We start from the raw sequence: 15,609 nt of genomic DNA, 5'->3' as shown, positions 1-15,609 counted from the left end.
CTTTTTGCAGCAATTGAGTTTCCATTGAGTTGATTTCATAATTATTTTGATTAGAAAATTATTGTCAGGATAAGTGGTAAATGTTGACATACTGGAGTGTATCCATCTCTCACATTAAAACGTCATCTGAGACTGAATTGCAATTCTTTTAATACAATGCTTCTTTGTCCCTCAAGTTAACTTAGCTAGTAATGGCACAAAAGGGAAGTTAAAAAATATTATAAATTTTGGCATTTCGGCAACAGCCTTCCCACAGGACCATAGAGTCAAAGTGCACAGAGTGTCATTTAAGGGGACAATCTACCACCATGGATAAAAACTAGACTGCAAATTATACACAGACTCGGTTTCCCTTCGTTTTTTTGCCATTTTTGAAATCTTTCTTACATCTTTCATATTCATAGCACAAAATATAGGATACCATATACATGACATGCATGAGGTGTATTTCAGTTTCAGGTCAGTTTAACGGATTGAGTAAGCTTGTATCTTCTTGGTAGTGGTATAGTTCCTCATTTTCAATACACACTCAGCTGATAAAGTGCATAATCTTAAGATTAAATATAAAATGCTCCTGCTTTTGTCCTAATTCATGATAAAGTGCCTGATAGAGTACCATGGCAGACTTTAATCTTTATCAGCTCCTCATAAGCCAAGGTTACCTTTGTTTTTCTCTATTGAGTGCCTTCATGGAAAGTGCCTGTGCTCATCATATAGAGCAACCAATTAAAAGTAATTGATGATATAATGATAAAGCATTTCTCACACAAAGATGTCACAAGTGGAAGTGGAGGGCAGCATCCATATTTAGTCCCCAAGAGTCCACTTCAATTCTGATCTCCTCGACATCAATTCAAGATCTCCTCCTCTTAGTTTCTTCATCACATGTTGGATGCCATAGTATCTCATATCTGTTTTGTTCCTGTCATGTGCCTTCCAAATAGATTTTGCCACTGTGTAGGTGAAGGTTTATTGGTAATTGCACATAGGTGTTGCAAAATCCTCAATTCAAACTGTTTTACAATGTTTCACACATATTTCATGCCACACCCATATTCAATTACTTATACTACATGTGTGTTCTCACATGTACTCCAATCCTTGATCCAATCCTTGATTTCTTTTCTTCATGCATTGTGAGGCTCAAACACTGATTTATTGATCCTCAACCAGTTAGATGCTTTGGGTTTATTATTTGTCAAAGAGCTGCATGTTAATATAGTCATTGTTAGGACCTAGTTTCCATAAGAAAAGTGTTTTTTGTTTAGCCAATACACCTTCATACACTCACCAACACACTCCATGACATACACCCCCACTTGCTCGCACCCGTACAAACACTCCTACTCACATGCATCCTAATACACACACCTACTCACTTGCACCCTGACACACCCCGCTCCCCTCCACTTCCTTTCAGACACACACGCTCTCCATGCACACATACATACACACACGCACTAACGCTCACCCATACTGCTCCACATACACACACACACCACAATCATGCACACAACACCCCTCCCCCTTTCGGACGGGCCACTTACCTGTCTGAGCGAAGTGGTCATCCAGGAGGGGATGGGTGTTGGCCACCATGCAGGAACAGCTGTGCCGTATTGTGTCTCGTAATATGGCAGGTGGAGTCCTTTTGGCGAGGCTGCCCTTGCAGTGGAACCGCCTCTCACCCACCATTGGTCAGGCCGCTGCTTAAATGGGCAGAAATCCTTGGGTGTCTCCAAATACAGCAGTCTTCAGGGCGCCCACGACTTTGGCGGTCTTAGTCATCTGACAGCGTGATCTGTACAAACCATAGTCCATTGTGAAGGGCTTTCAGTCACTGCATACGGCCATGTGGATATTTTGTGTTTAAGAAATAATGTTAAAGTGATATTTGTTTGTTACTTGTCACATTAAATTAGGCTTATCTAGGGGTAACACTTGGTGAGGGTAAGATGAAGTTCTAATATCTTTTAATATATAAAGCAAAAGAATCCAAGAGGGTGTTTGTATCACACTGTAGCTGTACCAAGCTACATGGTATTGCTTAATTTGTTTTTCTTACTTTTTTGCTGAATGTTAAGTGTTATGGTAGAGGGCTGGGTTAGGTTAGGAGTCAGGCGACAATAGGGTAGGGGGCAGAACAGGCTAACAAGTCAACTGTAGGTAATTTACTGGCTACTTAACTTGCATCTAGAGCAAAGGCATTTTGGGAATACCCTTGAGAGGAAGAAAGGGTCCATGGGTGCATATTCATGGCATGTACAATCGCACTGTTCAACACAACAGACAATCACCAATCACCAACTCTAGTGGCGTTGGCTTGCCATCTGTCTTTATATTAGCGGGTGACTTTAATAGCATCTTCTAACCGCTCAAGGGTCTAGCGACAATGTAAGGTAAGGTGATGAGGATGAGGTATTAGATAAGAACTGCTCCTCTACCTTTACACGTGGGTCTGTCACAACTAACATTGATTATGTTCTTTTGGATCTGGACATTTGGACCCTTGCAGAGGATTTTGTGATTATAAGATGGTTTGATAGTGATCACAGTGGGCGCAACTTTCTCTGAAGGGTCTCTTTCTAAGTAACTTAGTAGCAGAGAGATGCAAACTGGAAGCTATCTTATCTCTAAGTAATAACAGAAGGACAATCAAATGGGTGAAGTTGTGCCTAAATAATGAGACCCTGACTGCTATTTACAATGCAGCTGACCCAACCAGCAGTGATATATATAACAATCTATCAGTAAGTGACAAGCATGCAGTCCTATTTGCGCTTTAAAACATATTGTACAAAGGACCATGCTAGAAGGGCCCTTTTATCGTACTCATCGACATGGTATAATAAGGAATGTCATGAGGCTAAGGGACAGCTCATTAAGAGTTGCTTGCAAGAGATGGTTCGGGCTGCCCAAAAAAGTACAAACAGCTAACTTTAATGTAAAAGCAATGATGGATAGACAAACATTGGGTGGTGCTTGTTGATGCCTCCCATAGCAAGGACTTAGCATCGTTTGGCATATTCATGCTCATGGCTGCCCAAGATCTAATAATCCCTTTGAATTTGTAGGTTAACCTAGCCAATGTCTAGAACATTTTTTGGCATTCTATGCCTGCCGTTCTATTGAGTCAACTGAGGCTGGAATAATAGCTCCAGTGCAAGACTCCGGGATAGCTGCTGCATCTAATCCACTACATTTTGTATTACAGGAAACACTACATGGCATCCATGCTATGCCTCTGGGTAAAGCTCCAGGCTTGATAGAAACCCTAGGGACGTTTATAGATCAGACCCACTTGTTGGGACCCTTATTTAAATTGGCTCTCAAATGATATAGCCGTGGGGGGCAGGGGCTTACCAGGAACCTGGACAAATGCAGAAATAATACCCATTTACTAAAAGGTAGATAGGAGCACCCCAAATAACCGATTAGTTTAATCGATCATCTACAGAAATATTTTTGTTGTCAAGTATTAGAAAGGTTACAGGACAGGATGACTTAGGCTTCAGTTCTATCACTCTTGCAGACGGGGTTTAGATCAAGAGTGAGTACTATCGACCACGTTTTTCGGTTCAGCCTTATAGTCACAAAATACTTGAGGCAGGCTGGGGACCACTTGTATCTGGCCTGTGTGGACCTAAGGGTGGCCTTCGACCTGGTTCCCAGGCAGCTTCTGTAGTCCACGTTGGCCAAAATGGGTATTGATGGCATTTTTTGGGATGTTCTTATAAGACTACACAGTCACACTACTGCCCAGGTTAGTGATGGGGGACAAATGGAAATCTGACAGAACACATCCCAGTTAACCATGGTGTGCCACAAGGCTGCATTTTGGCGCAATCCCTTTTTTCTTTATACATAAATGTTGTGAAATCACTGTGTGTGTGTGCAGGATTCCCTTAAGCTAACTAGTACTTTTATTCCAGCATTGCTCTTTGCTGACGATACCTTACTAATGTCCCGTACACCAATTGGCTTCAGGTTTCAGAACCTTTTAAACAAATTTGCTGAGCTTTGTGAAGCCAGGGGCTTAGAGGTCAGTACATCTAAAACCAAAATTATGATTTTTAATCGGCATAGAACTTGTAGAGGGAAATTTACTTTGAAAGGTGAACTGTTGCAGCAGATTGATTCATCTGATTTTTCAGAGATTAGGATTAAAAAAAATACATATCTTGGAATTCCATTGGGAAAAGTGAAATGGCGTTGGTACACTCCTCCTCTGTTATCACTAAGATAGTTAAAGCAACTACCCCGAAATTCATTGCCTCAGCAGTGGACATATGTAGGGCAAAGGCCCAGGCAGCTGTCCTTTGTGGGGCTGAAGTGTGGGTTTTCTCAGATGTCAGAGGCTGATCACCAAAGAGAATAACTTTATAAGATCACTTTTTCTCTTCCCCCAGAATACTCCCATTGTTCCTTTATGCTTTGATTTAGGGATTAAGGGGGTGGGAGATCTGGCAATGCTATGGCCCCTCTTATACTGGGACAGGGTATGGACCACTAACAAGCTTCTCTGCTATAGGCTAACTGTGGAGGAAGTACTGAGCCTGAGTAAAGTGCTCTTCTTTCCTTGGTTCAGGTTTGTTAAGAGTTCTCCTAAAAACTGGGCCTTCGGAACTACTGGACTAGTCCTAAATCAATGTGCACCAATGCCAAAGGGAGAGTTATTGCAGCCTTTTGGCTGAGGAATGTCCCTGAATTCCACCGCAAGGCTAAATCAGGGGGCTTGGCTGAGGACTTTTTGGATTGTATACTTTTTGTTAAATTCAGACTGGTTACTCGCCTAGTCAACATTTGTCAACAAATAGAAGACCTTGTCATTAACTTCAGCTGTGTGTCAATATTGTGGATATGCTACTGAGACAGAACATGTAATATTGTTTTGCCATAGATATATTAAGCTACAACAAACCTGGATTAAAACCTGTGTAATAACATTGGAGTGAGACATTATCAGGAGGCATATAGGATATTGCGCACAGACCTGGGGCAGGTTAATGTCTGGGGAGTGACCCACTATCTTTATATGGTATGGTTGATTAGGAAGAAGGAAGGTTTGATGTTTTAAAATGATTTACTACTGTTTCGCTTATACTGTTTTAATCTGGATTTCAATTTGGTGCTTGTACGTACTATTTTAGATGTTGTTTCTTATTTTAGTATTTGTATGTTTAAGATGTGTTTTGTGGGCCACACCTGAAATTAACTATTACAGCACACCACACACTACCTAGGGGCTGATGTTGGGAAACAACAGCAAAGTCCAATTGAAGGCATGTCAGCTATCACCATCCTTTGCCTCGCACCTTGGTACAACCAAAATAGGTGCATGCATACACAGACATTCAATGAGACTGACCCTTATATTCAAACAAGTTTGTTCACATCTATCTTTAATCTCCAATCTGCTATTATTCATTAGGAATTAAGGTGAACAATTTATAATATGCCAATTTTCACAAATACTATTTTTATGGTATTTGCTTGAGATATGGAATCAAGTGTTAGTTCTTACATTACATACAAAGAAACAGTTCATATACAATAATATACATATTATATTTTTTCATTGAACCAACATTGTTCAACATTTACCAAAAGATAAAATTAGCTTCAGACTGTCCAATGTCACTTCGAGTTCTCCACTGAATAAGACTTGGAGGAATGATGATTACCTGTAAGTAAGCTGCTTATTATTCATGGCAGAACACTAGTTAGGTTATGTCATTACTTGTACCACTGAGACATCTATGTATGCTGAACAGATATGGGGATGCATTCCTAACAATACATCATACCAGAACTACGGTTTCAAAAGAAAAAAATACATAATACTGAAGCAGGTGTCTGATATATGGGATAAAGCACCCTGTGCCTTAGATATATGTATATTGCAAATAAACGAGGAGGGCCATGGCCATATAGAGGAATGGGGCTGAAAGCTGAGTTCTTTTATAATGTCATGTAACTCAGAGTTGACATGAAATAACCATAAAATATATGGCAGGGTGTATTTTATTCCTTGCTGATCACACTATCACGCTTCCCACAAACCACTTAAATCCTTGATGTGCTGCTTTTTGAAATGAAAGAGGTAGTTTAGTTGCAAAAAAGCGGAATCTAGTGCAAAATTAAACACATCAGAAAGTAGTCAGTGATATATTGCAAACAATATATGAGAATTTGTTTAATGTAAGTCAAATTTAAAAAATGCTGAAGCTCAGAATATGTAGCAAAAGAGAAATAAATTATATTTTCCCTGTAATTACTTATAGTGTGCAAAAATAAACATGCATCTGCGTAAAAGTTTTTTTAGAAAAACAGTTCATAAGAATGAAAAGCCAGTTTTCATTTTTGTTAAGTTCTATGCACTGTTGAACCTCTTATAATGGTCTGTGACCTTCAGTTCACATTGGCAGCTGGCCGTGGTACCTGGCATTTTGACGTGTCACTGCAACTGTAACAATGTATTATAGGTGGGCAGCTACATAATTTCATTATTGCGGACTAAGCAAGTGATCTGTAATAAGGATGTAAGAGACAGGCTGTGATGCTGGAATTGCAGGTCTCTTTAACACTAGCTATCTATGTTTATATTTTAATTGTTTTCCACCTTGTCATGGGTGAAACATAATTGGAAGATTATGATTGTAATGCATTGCCACAAATTTTACTTTTTACACTTCCAGAGTTGCTGAGCGGGAAACAGCACTGGAAGCTGCACTTCGGTTGCTTCAGCAATTCTACCTGGACCTGGAAAAGTTTCTTACTTGGCTTACTGAAGCAGAGACCACTGCCAATGTTTTACAGGATGCCACCCACAAGGACGGAGTACTAGAGGACACCCGTGGACTTCGAGAACTCATGAAACAATGGCAGGTAAGTCATCACTAAATTGAACAGGGAGGTCAGTGGGAGAAGAAAAGCATGGATGTAAAGTTTTTTTTTGGGCGAATACAGTAGCGTTATCACTCGCTGTCTGTTCTGCAGAAAATTGAGCAGCTGTAAAATGAACTGATTGCAGGGAAAATCCTAATAGCTTTACATCGGTGGGTTCAACACTGCATTTAAAAATGGCCCAAGTATTGGACCGTTGGCAACAGACCTTAGAATTAGCTGCAACGGTTTCAATTGAGTTTCACTAACAAGAGCAGAAGAAGGTTCTTGGCCATTGCAAAAGCGAAGATGTGATGTGTGGCAACTGGACGTTAGGGCCGTTTCTGTATGTTTTGATTATCCATGTTGGGTACGTTTATGTTCATCTTCATGTACACAATCAATACTTAAACTGTGCATTTTTAAATGTAGAGTTAATTGCCAAAGTGCCAGGGATTAATATATAATTCTGTCGATTTACAATACTGTGTTGAACTAGCATAAGTAAAAATAAAAACCACCTCTGTTTTAGGTTTCATGTTTTATTTCCAATAACTCTTTGGCTGAAAACTATTTTGATTGCCCAGTATTGACACAATCACTCATTGTCAGTATACACACAGTTGGAAGTAGTGAAGAGATAGCAGACATGTGGGATTGGGGAGGAGACATTAATCTCAAGGAAAGGTAAAAGTGGTCTTGTAGAGAGGTAAGGGTGGTTGGGAACATGTTCAGTTCAATTTTGTCTTCTTAAACGGGACAATATACTTAATAAATGTCCATGATTACATTTCAGATCATTACCTTCTGGCTTGGGACTCAGCTTTTTAAAATGTTTGATGATGTTTTGAGGAGTCTTTTCTTTTCACACCCAATTACTATGCAGTTGTTTGTGTTTATCCAGGAGGGCCGGACTTGGAAGCCGAAAGCAGTGCTGCTAAAGTCTTCAAAACGGCACAGTCCTCTTCCTTCTTTTCCTTACTCTCTTTCCATCCATCCATCATTCCAGCCATCATCACGACTTCAGCAGACAGAAAAGCCCACTCACCGAAGCAGTGAGGTCAGAAAACCATCAGTGCGGTGACCTGACCCTGAGGGCTAGTACGAGTTTCCCGCTGCGTTGGTGGGCGGATACAGAGTTTCTGCCCCTCCGGCTTAGCAGGAAACAACCCACAACATTGACTGTGGCTGATAATAGAGCCGGCGGCAATGTTGCAGTGCGTTGGGTGGAGCAGCACCTGTCGTGCTTTTCACTGTCTGACAAGCAGACAGTAAAAAGCACGAGAGGGCTGGCCATGGCGGCCCCTTCACTGCCCATGCAATGCACGGGCAGTGCAGGGGCCCCCATGGGGCCCCAGGCACCCCGCCTCTGCCAGCTTTTACATGGGGGGGCAACCAACATGTAAAAGCCGGCGGAGAGGGGACTGGTAATCCCCAAGCAGTGATGCCCTGGCGCATTAAGACCGCTGGCACCGCCAGGCTGTTGGCTGGCGAAAAACTCATGGTGCCGGCGGTCCGACTGTGGTGCGTTCTCCATGGTCATAATGTAGAGGCTGGACCACCAAATTGGCGGCGATCCGACCACCACCGCGAGTCTGGCAGTCCTAGGATCGCCAGACTAGTAATGAGGGCTTCCATGTCTTTCTCTCGTCTCTCTGTTTTCAATCACTGATCACTGGCTCGTTGTCCATCCCTCTCTCTCACTCTTTCTTTCTCTTGAAGCTCCCCACCGTTGGTGGCAATTAATTTTAGGGAACTGGGGATAGCGGTAGAGCACCAGCAGTGAGCCTAGACTTTTGAAACCTGTTTCCAATGGCTCAAACTCCAGTCTGGTGCTGTTTTTCAGTTCTTGACCATGACTCTTTCTGGAGTATTAAATTTTGAAGCCTCACAATTCCTGGGTCATTCCTGTCTGTCAGCCAGGCAAAGCTTTAATTTCTGATTGCCTCAGAGGCTTCCAGTTTTGCACTTTTGGAACATTTATACTTATAATGTATCTCTGATGACAGATCAGCTGGTGTAGCTTAGGATAGTGAAAACCTGGCATTCTATTTTTATATCTCAAAGTTGAATTTCCTTCCATGACATCATTCACTTGGAGTAGAACAATTAAGCCATCTGCAACATGCTGTTCATTTTCAATAGCTAACCTACAAGTAATACACAGCTGGTGCTTTAGTACTGAGTTAAAGCTCCTCAATGTGATCTTGCTTTGGGTTAGATGTGGGTTTCCAAAAGGGGATTCAAAGGATCCATTATTAGCATCCAGTACTGTTTTCATGCCCAATGCCATTTTATGTGTTGCTGTCCGCGAAGGAATGTTTCATTATATGAGGAACTTTTGGGGTTCAAACTTTTTCTGGGGTTACTGAATTAGGATGGATATTTAGGATGTTCCTTCTTTTTAGCAGCTGACCTCTTTTTGTGGCTTCACACAAGGGAAAGCATCTCTACTCTACAGTAACTTTCAGGTGCTCTGCACCGTAGAGTTTTCTTATAATCATCCTGGGCTCGTTGACATTTTCAGTAGCCAGCGGGACATACTAATATGAATGATTCAATTTTAAGGAGAAGATTTTGGAAGAATTGTATTTGAGGGATGCAGAGACAGCCTTTTGGAGAATTTCCACTCTCAATTTTGCACCTATTGTAATCCACTCTCACCTGGATTAATTTTTTTACTCCTACAAAACTTAAATTAAGAAAGTGCTGGATCAGCAATGGTATTGGGAAGGTGTGTTTTTCTTGGCTGTGTGTAGCACTTCTGAAACAGCATTTGTTCCCTGAACCAAAGGCAATTCCCAACAAAGTGCCTGATACCAGTTGTGCTTTGAGTCAGTTTGGACTCCTCTGGATCTTTTATTCTTCTTAACTACAGTACTTAATTCACTTGGGAGGTATTCTGCTCATACAATTGGAATGGAAACACCGTACCACCTAAAAAAGGCATTTGAATATACCAGATTAGGCTAGGCTAAAAGATGCGGTTAACATTTTACAAAAAATTTCATCTCTATCACAAACAGCTTGCAAAAGGCAGATCACAGACAAACTTGAATGCACTCTGTGACCTAAATCAGGCCCTTCCTTGTCAAGCATCTTCTTCATTCCAAATAGTTACCCCTTGGAGAATCCTTGCAACATTTACTATCTTTCCTCTCCCACTTCTTTTACTTTTAACTCTTACCAACATGCATGAGCTTTCCGCGTCCTTGGTTAATGGCTGCTTTCTCACACCAGTGATGGGGGATCTTGGACCTCAGCTCTTGGGTTCTGCTAGGCTACCACCCGCATCCTCCAGAGCTCCACGCGGGACTCTGCACGGAGCGTACCATCTCCCCTTCTTCAAAATCTATAATAAGGACTCAGAGAGGCCCATGCCTCCCCTCTACAGGCTGAGTAGAGCCAAGGCTCATAGGTGAGGCACTGGCAGAAATGAAACTATAGCAAACTTTAAATGGGATATATATCTCTTAAAATATCACTTAGGCTTCAAAAGACCTATGAACAGATAACTTAAAAAACATACATGTGTATTGACGTCTGTCTGTCAAGTCTTTTTCTTCTTGCAGATAGCCAATTCTGGCAGAACATTTGAGATTAGGTAGAAAAAATGAGAAGTTTTGTGTTCTCCAGTAAAGTATCTCTACTTAACAACCATTATTAATTCATACCTATATCACTGTTTAGCTTGACCAAAATGTTTGAAAAACGCCATAGGAAGTCTTTAAGAATTATCATTCAGCAGAGCGGCATTTAATGTGATAAGGGAGGGGATTACTTCCAGGTCCAAGGCCTAAGGCAACCAAGCCTGATTCATTTCAGAAGGGATTTTGCTCCTGCTGTAAGGTCTAGTATGCCCACTGGTTAAGTTTATGTTGAGAATTCCTTCAACACACTTTCACCCTTTTGTCACTTGTTACTGAAGGAATAATTTAGTGATTATTGGAATACTCTTTTCCCTGATTATCGTGGCTTCATATCATCTGCCAAACAATTTATGTGCTCCCTTCTTTCTTTCTGATGGTTCTATGACACTACATCAATGTTGATTATATCGACCTACAAAAATATTGCATCCACTGCGTCCTCAAATATGGTCTATATTTACTATTGGTAAATCCACATTTACTTACCTACACTTATCTTGTGATGTAGTGGTTAAGTCGATGTAGTGGGAGCAATGTTTGTCATGTTATATAAGCAGGTATATCATGCGGGATATATTCAACATGCTGAAGTTTTGTTAGTTTTAATCCATTCATGTTATTACACCTCTACCATGCCATATTTAAACACAGTTAACATTAGGATATGCTTAACATGGGTGGTAATTTGAAAGTATCATCCACCCCTTCCAATTACCTGGTGCTAGTCCCCGGCCCCCTCTTTTTGAACACCTAATCTCACGGTTCGATGTTTGAGGACAGAGGGTTTTGTTTTTTATGTGAGATCAATTATTTGCTAAATGCATGTAAAAGTATGAAAATCATTTTTATTGGTATGTGAATAGGATATCATTGCCTAACAACTACGTAACTTTCTTCTTGCATTTCCTCCATCTTTGTAAGATCCACCTCCCTCAGATTGTTTGTTCCTACATTTCCCTTTATGAACCAGCAAATATTTGAATGGCTTGTACTCTATTGTTTTACTTTTTTTTTTTATGTGTTTTGTGGAAAAGATGCATCATTTTTCTAAATGTTTAATGTATAAGACAAGTAAGAATGGCGCCATTTTCACTTATTTCTTATGTGCTTCAGTGCACACAGAAAAAGGAAACTCATTAGCCTGATCCAAAAAGTTGAATCTTTAATGTTTGAAGAGAGGCATCGATTTTTAAACTACAAAGATCCTGGTTAAGTGTTTAGTGGCCTTGTCTACAAAACCCACTTAACATTTATTGATCGGTGTTTTTCAATTTTTAATATTGATGTTATCACCATAATTTGTGTCTGTTTTCGTTTTATGGAGCTTTCTGAGTTAGGTTCCCTTCATCACTCACAAATAAATTTTGCAACATTAATCTGGCATTTTGCTTTTTCCGATAGTTTCCCATGCTTCAGGAGAACACAAAAAAGATAATGACTATATTTGTCATAGTTAATGATCATACTATTTCCAGACAATTGTTTTTCCCTGGAAACAAGAAATTAGTTTTCTCTAATTTAATGCGCAACAGTGAGAGGCTGGCATGTTGTTTTGTTGGGTAAAGCATTGCGGTGGGAATAGATACATCACCGGTGATAGCATAGCGTGAAGGTATTTGGATTTTCGCTGCAGCACGGTACCTTAATTATTCATATTGTGCCGGCTGAAGGGCCATGAGATCATATTTTATGATTAGTTGAATTAGTGTTATGTGAGCATACAGCAAGGTACTTTTATTATGCCTCATTCAGGAATTAAAATAAATTGCTGTGCTTCCGGTTGCCTGTGTCTGGTTCTTATGCTCGACCAGCAGTTTTATGCCTATGCTTGCCTCTACCTAAAGGTGCAAGATAAGTTCTGCACTTCATTTTACTACAAGAAATTCCAATTGTTTTTGGTTGGTCAAAAATACAATCAGGAGTGGAGAAACTCAGAAGTTATGCATGATTGAAATACAAATGATTCTCAGAATTTTATATGCACAAGGTGATCATGTCTTTGTGAATGCCCGATGAACAAAATACACGCTCCAATTGAGTAATGATTGTATGAAAGTCCAAAAGAGATGTTCATCTGCAGGGATATTCCTGAAAAAAACAAGTAATGGCAAAACCAGCCATTTTAGCATTTGTATTACACACAGACACAGACACTAACAACATGGGCAACAGCAGAACAGGTTCCCGCACACAATTTATCTCTTTAGAAACAGTGTGTTGGAAAGTGGATTATTGGTCAGGGCAGATAAGTACTTACACCAAGCAATAGGATACTAACCCCCACTTAGTTCCAGTTCGGTCTCCATAAAATAAACCCAGCTCAACCCTTGGTAGCTTGGCAACGAGCGACAAGGCTTAACTTAGGAGAAAAGTGGGTAAAGAATTTAAAAATCACAAAACAGTAAATAAGTAAAACACAAAACACAATAAAAATCCAACACCAATTAATAAAAATAGATTATATTTTTATCTTTAAAATGACACCAAAATAATTAAAATCGGATAAGGGGAACCAGATATATGAATTTGTAAAGAATTATTTTTTCTTGTGCATAGAAGCAACTAGCGCTCAAAGAGTTAAATAAAGGTCACAATGGACTGGGAGAAAAAAGTGCAGAGATTCGACCACTCACGTTGTTACACTGTAGCACTTACTTTCAGAAGTGTTTCTTGAGACAGGAAAGTGGTCCACAGCACCAGCCAAGGGTTCAGAGGTTCTGGTTTGCCTCTTGGGGTCTGGGACTACAACTTCTCCAATGCACCTCTTCAATTTATGGAGTTGCTCCAAACATCTCCAAACTTCTGGATCTTCTTCCAGAGGTCCTTTTGGGTCCTTAAAGTATCCACGACTTGATCCAAGGTTCCAGAAGCTCTTAGTTGCTCTGTGGGAGTTGGGACTACAATTCCCAGAATGCACCTGGTCAGAATCCTCAAATAACCACTCGATGCTGGCCATCTGGGCTCTGCTTGCAGGACTTGCTGCAGGGGACTCTGGGCAGCTCCTTTGTACCTGTAGCAAGCAGGGAGTCCATTTTTGAAGCAGTGGAAGACAGGCAAAGTCCTTTTAGTGGTGGATCCCAAGTGTGCAGCTGGAGCAGTTTTTCGGAGTGCATTGTCCAGGTGCAAGTCAGGGGACCGGCAGGCCAGTCCTTCTTCTTTGTCTTGTTCCTTGTAGGGATCTGAGGTGTGGGTGCAGCTCTGCAATATTTATCCTTGCTCCTGGGGTGGATAGCAGGGGTGAGCGACGGTCCATCACACCCAGGCCCCCCCCTTTGATGACCACTTCCTGGGAAGTGTGGTAAAAATCAATCCCAGGGAGCAACATTCTTCAAAAATCAAACATGGCTGAAACTGATTTTTTGGAGGTTAGATGTGGCTGAGCCCACCCACTAGTGTGGCTCAAAATCCTAAACACACCTCTCTCCTGCCCTCTTCTAATCTAATCAGGGGGGCACGTAATTGTCTGGGGTTACAGGAAATAGGGAAGGTCCTAAGCTGCTCCAAATGTCCTTCCCTGCCTTTGAAGACCGGTTTGGCTGCTCTTCCCCAGTCCTGTTTCACCAACTGCTGAGGCAGATCTCCTCCCCATGCACATCCTTTGTGTTCGGCCACTTCACGCCTCATTGAAGGCAGCCTGTCCAGGCTACCAGAGGCTGGCCAATCGGTGAAAAGTACTACAGAGCTGAAGTTGTCAACTTTCAGGTAGAGTTTTAAAACTGTTTACCTGAACTTGTTATATTAACTCCAACCATGGCAAGTTGTGGGATTTATTATAACAATTAATTTGATACCACACTCAGGGTATCTGTCACTTGTGGGGACTTTGTTAATTAAGATAGAGTTTTCCTATTTTAGCCTGTGGATGCCATTCACTAGGGTGAGGGAAAAACAAATTTGGCAATTTTACCTCACCAGGGCTTATAAAACAAAATTTTAAATGTCCCTGCTTTAGTTACAAGTTACCCAACCCTAGGGGCACATAGGGCACACCATAGGGGTGACTTATATGTAAACATAAGGTAGTTTAAGACTTTGGAAGTACTTTTAATTCCAGCATTGAATTTGCATATAACTTTAGTTTTAAAACAGCTAGCCAGGCAGGCCTGCCTTTATAATGACACTAGGCACCTCAGCTTTGCTCCTATGGGGGCATTACTTATGCTGGGGTCCCTAAACCTACATGCCGTACCATATACTAGGGACTTATAGGTAATTTGACGCAGCCAATTATAATCTGCATACTCATTTTAGACAGAGCACAGGCCCTGGGACTGGTTAGCAGTACCCAGGGCACCATCAGAGTCAGGAAAACGCCAGCAAAAAGTGAAAAATGGGGGCAAAAAGTTAGGGGGACTCTTCAATCAGCCCTTTTTTTCTCACACGGAGCAAGCTTCCCTTACGCTTACACAACTTGTAAAAGTCCAAATTTAGCGCCATCAACTTAAGCTCCAGTCACAGAACAGGTAGAGAACACACTGAAATAATGCAACCATCTTCAAGAGAGTGTCAGACCCCCAGTAAGTTAAAGATAATCCATGTAACAAGTCTGACACAAAACTCACGTAAACTTACATGACAAAACTGTATGACCTCTTAAAGTGGCATTGATTTTCAGACCAGATATGGAAAAAGCAAGCATACATAATAATATACCTAATATGCGTAATGCACACTCCAAATGAGTAATGCGTACAGTAAAATATTATGCATCATCCTCAGTTATTGCTAGAAGTGCGCTGAAACCCTTAACCACATTAACAGCAACCCCGCTGTGCTCAAACCTTAAAGTACCTGTGCAATCCCTTATGCCAGGAGGGGCTAACGGCACCACCTTTGCCAGGAATTCCGGACCGTTTCCAGGCAAAAGACAGGCTTTGATCAATGGGTCAAGACTTCACAGTGAGATCTGCCCCTGACTGACCCCTGAGGGCTGTTGAGGATGCAGCGGAAGATGTTGCACCCTCATTGGGTTGCAGTCATGAGCTGGAGGATCGAATTCTCCTCTAGCCTGCATGTGGCGAAGATTGACTTACCACATGTTCGCAGTCTGAGAGCACCTCTGATCACTGGGAAAAGC

General features: G+C 41.2%; 1 protein-coding gene across 7 annotated transcripts in view; it reads left to right on the top strand.

Moving 5' to 3' along the window:
* DMD (dystrophin) overlaps positions 1 to 15,609 on the top strand; it is a 6,960,831-nt gene that overhangs the window by 5,055,750 nt on the left and 1,889,472 nt on the right. For all 7 annotated transcript variants that reach the window (XM_069204753.1, XM_069204756.1, XM_069204758.1 and 4 more), the window contains one exon: positions 6,696 to 6,885. In XM_069204753.1, the coding sequence (XP_069060854.1) occupies positions 6,696 to 6,885 (190 nt within the window). The remainder of the gene's footprint in view (positions 1 to 6,695; positions 6,886 to 15,609) is intronic.

This window comes from Pleurodeles waltl, chromosome 8, assembly GCF_031143425.1.
Source record: "Pleurodeles waltl isolate 20211129_DDA chromosome 8, aPleWal1.hap1.20221129, whole genome shotgun sequence".
Classification (NCBI taxonomy): Eukaryota; Metazoa; Chordata; class Amphibia; order Caudata; family Salamandridae; genus Pleurodeles; species Pleurodeles waltl.
The sequence above is the reverse complement of the archived record's forward strand: the minus strand, read 5'-3'. Positions and strand labels throughout refer to the sequence as shown.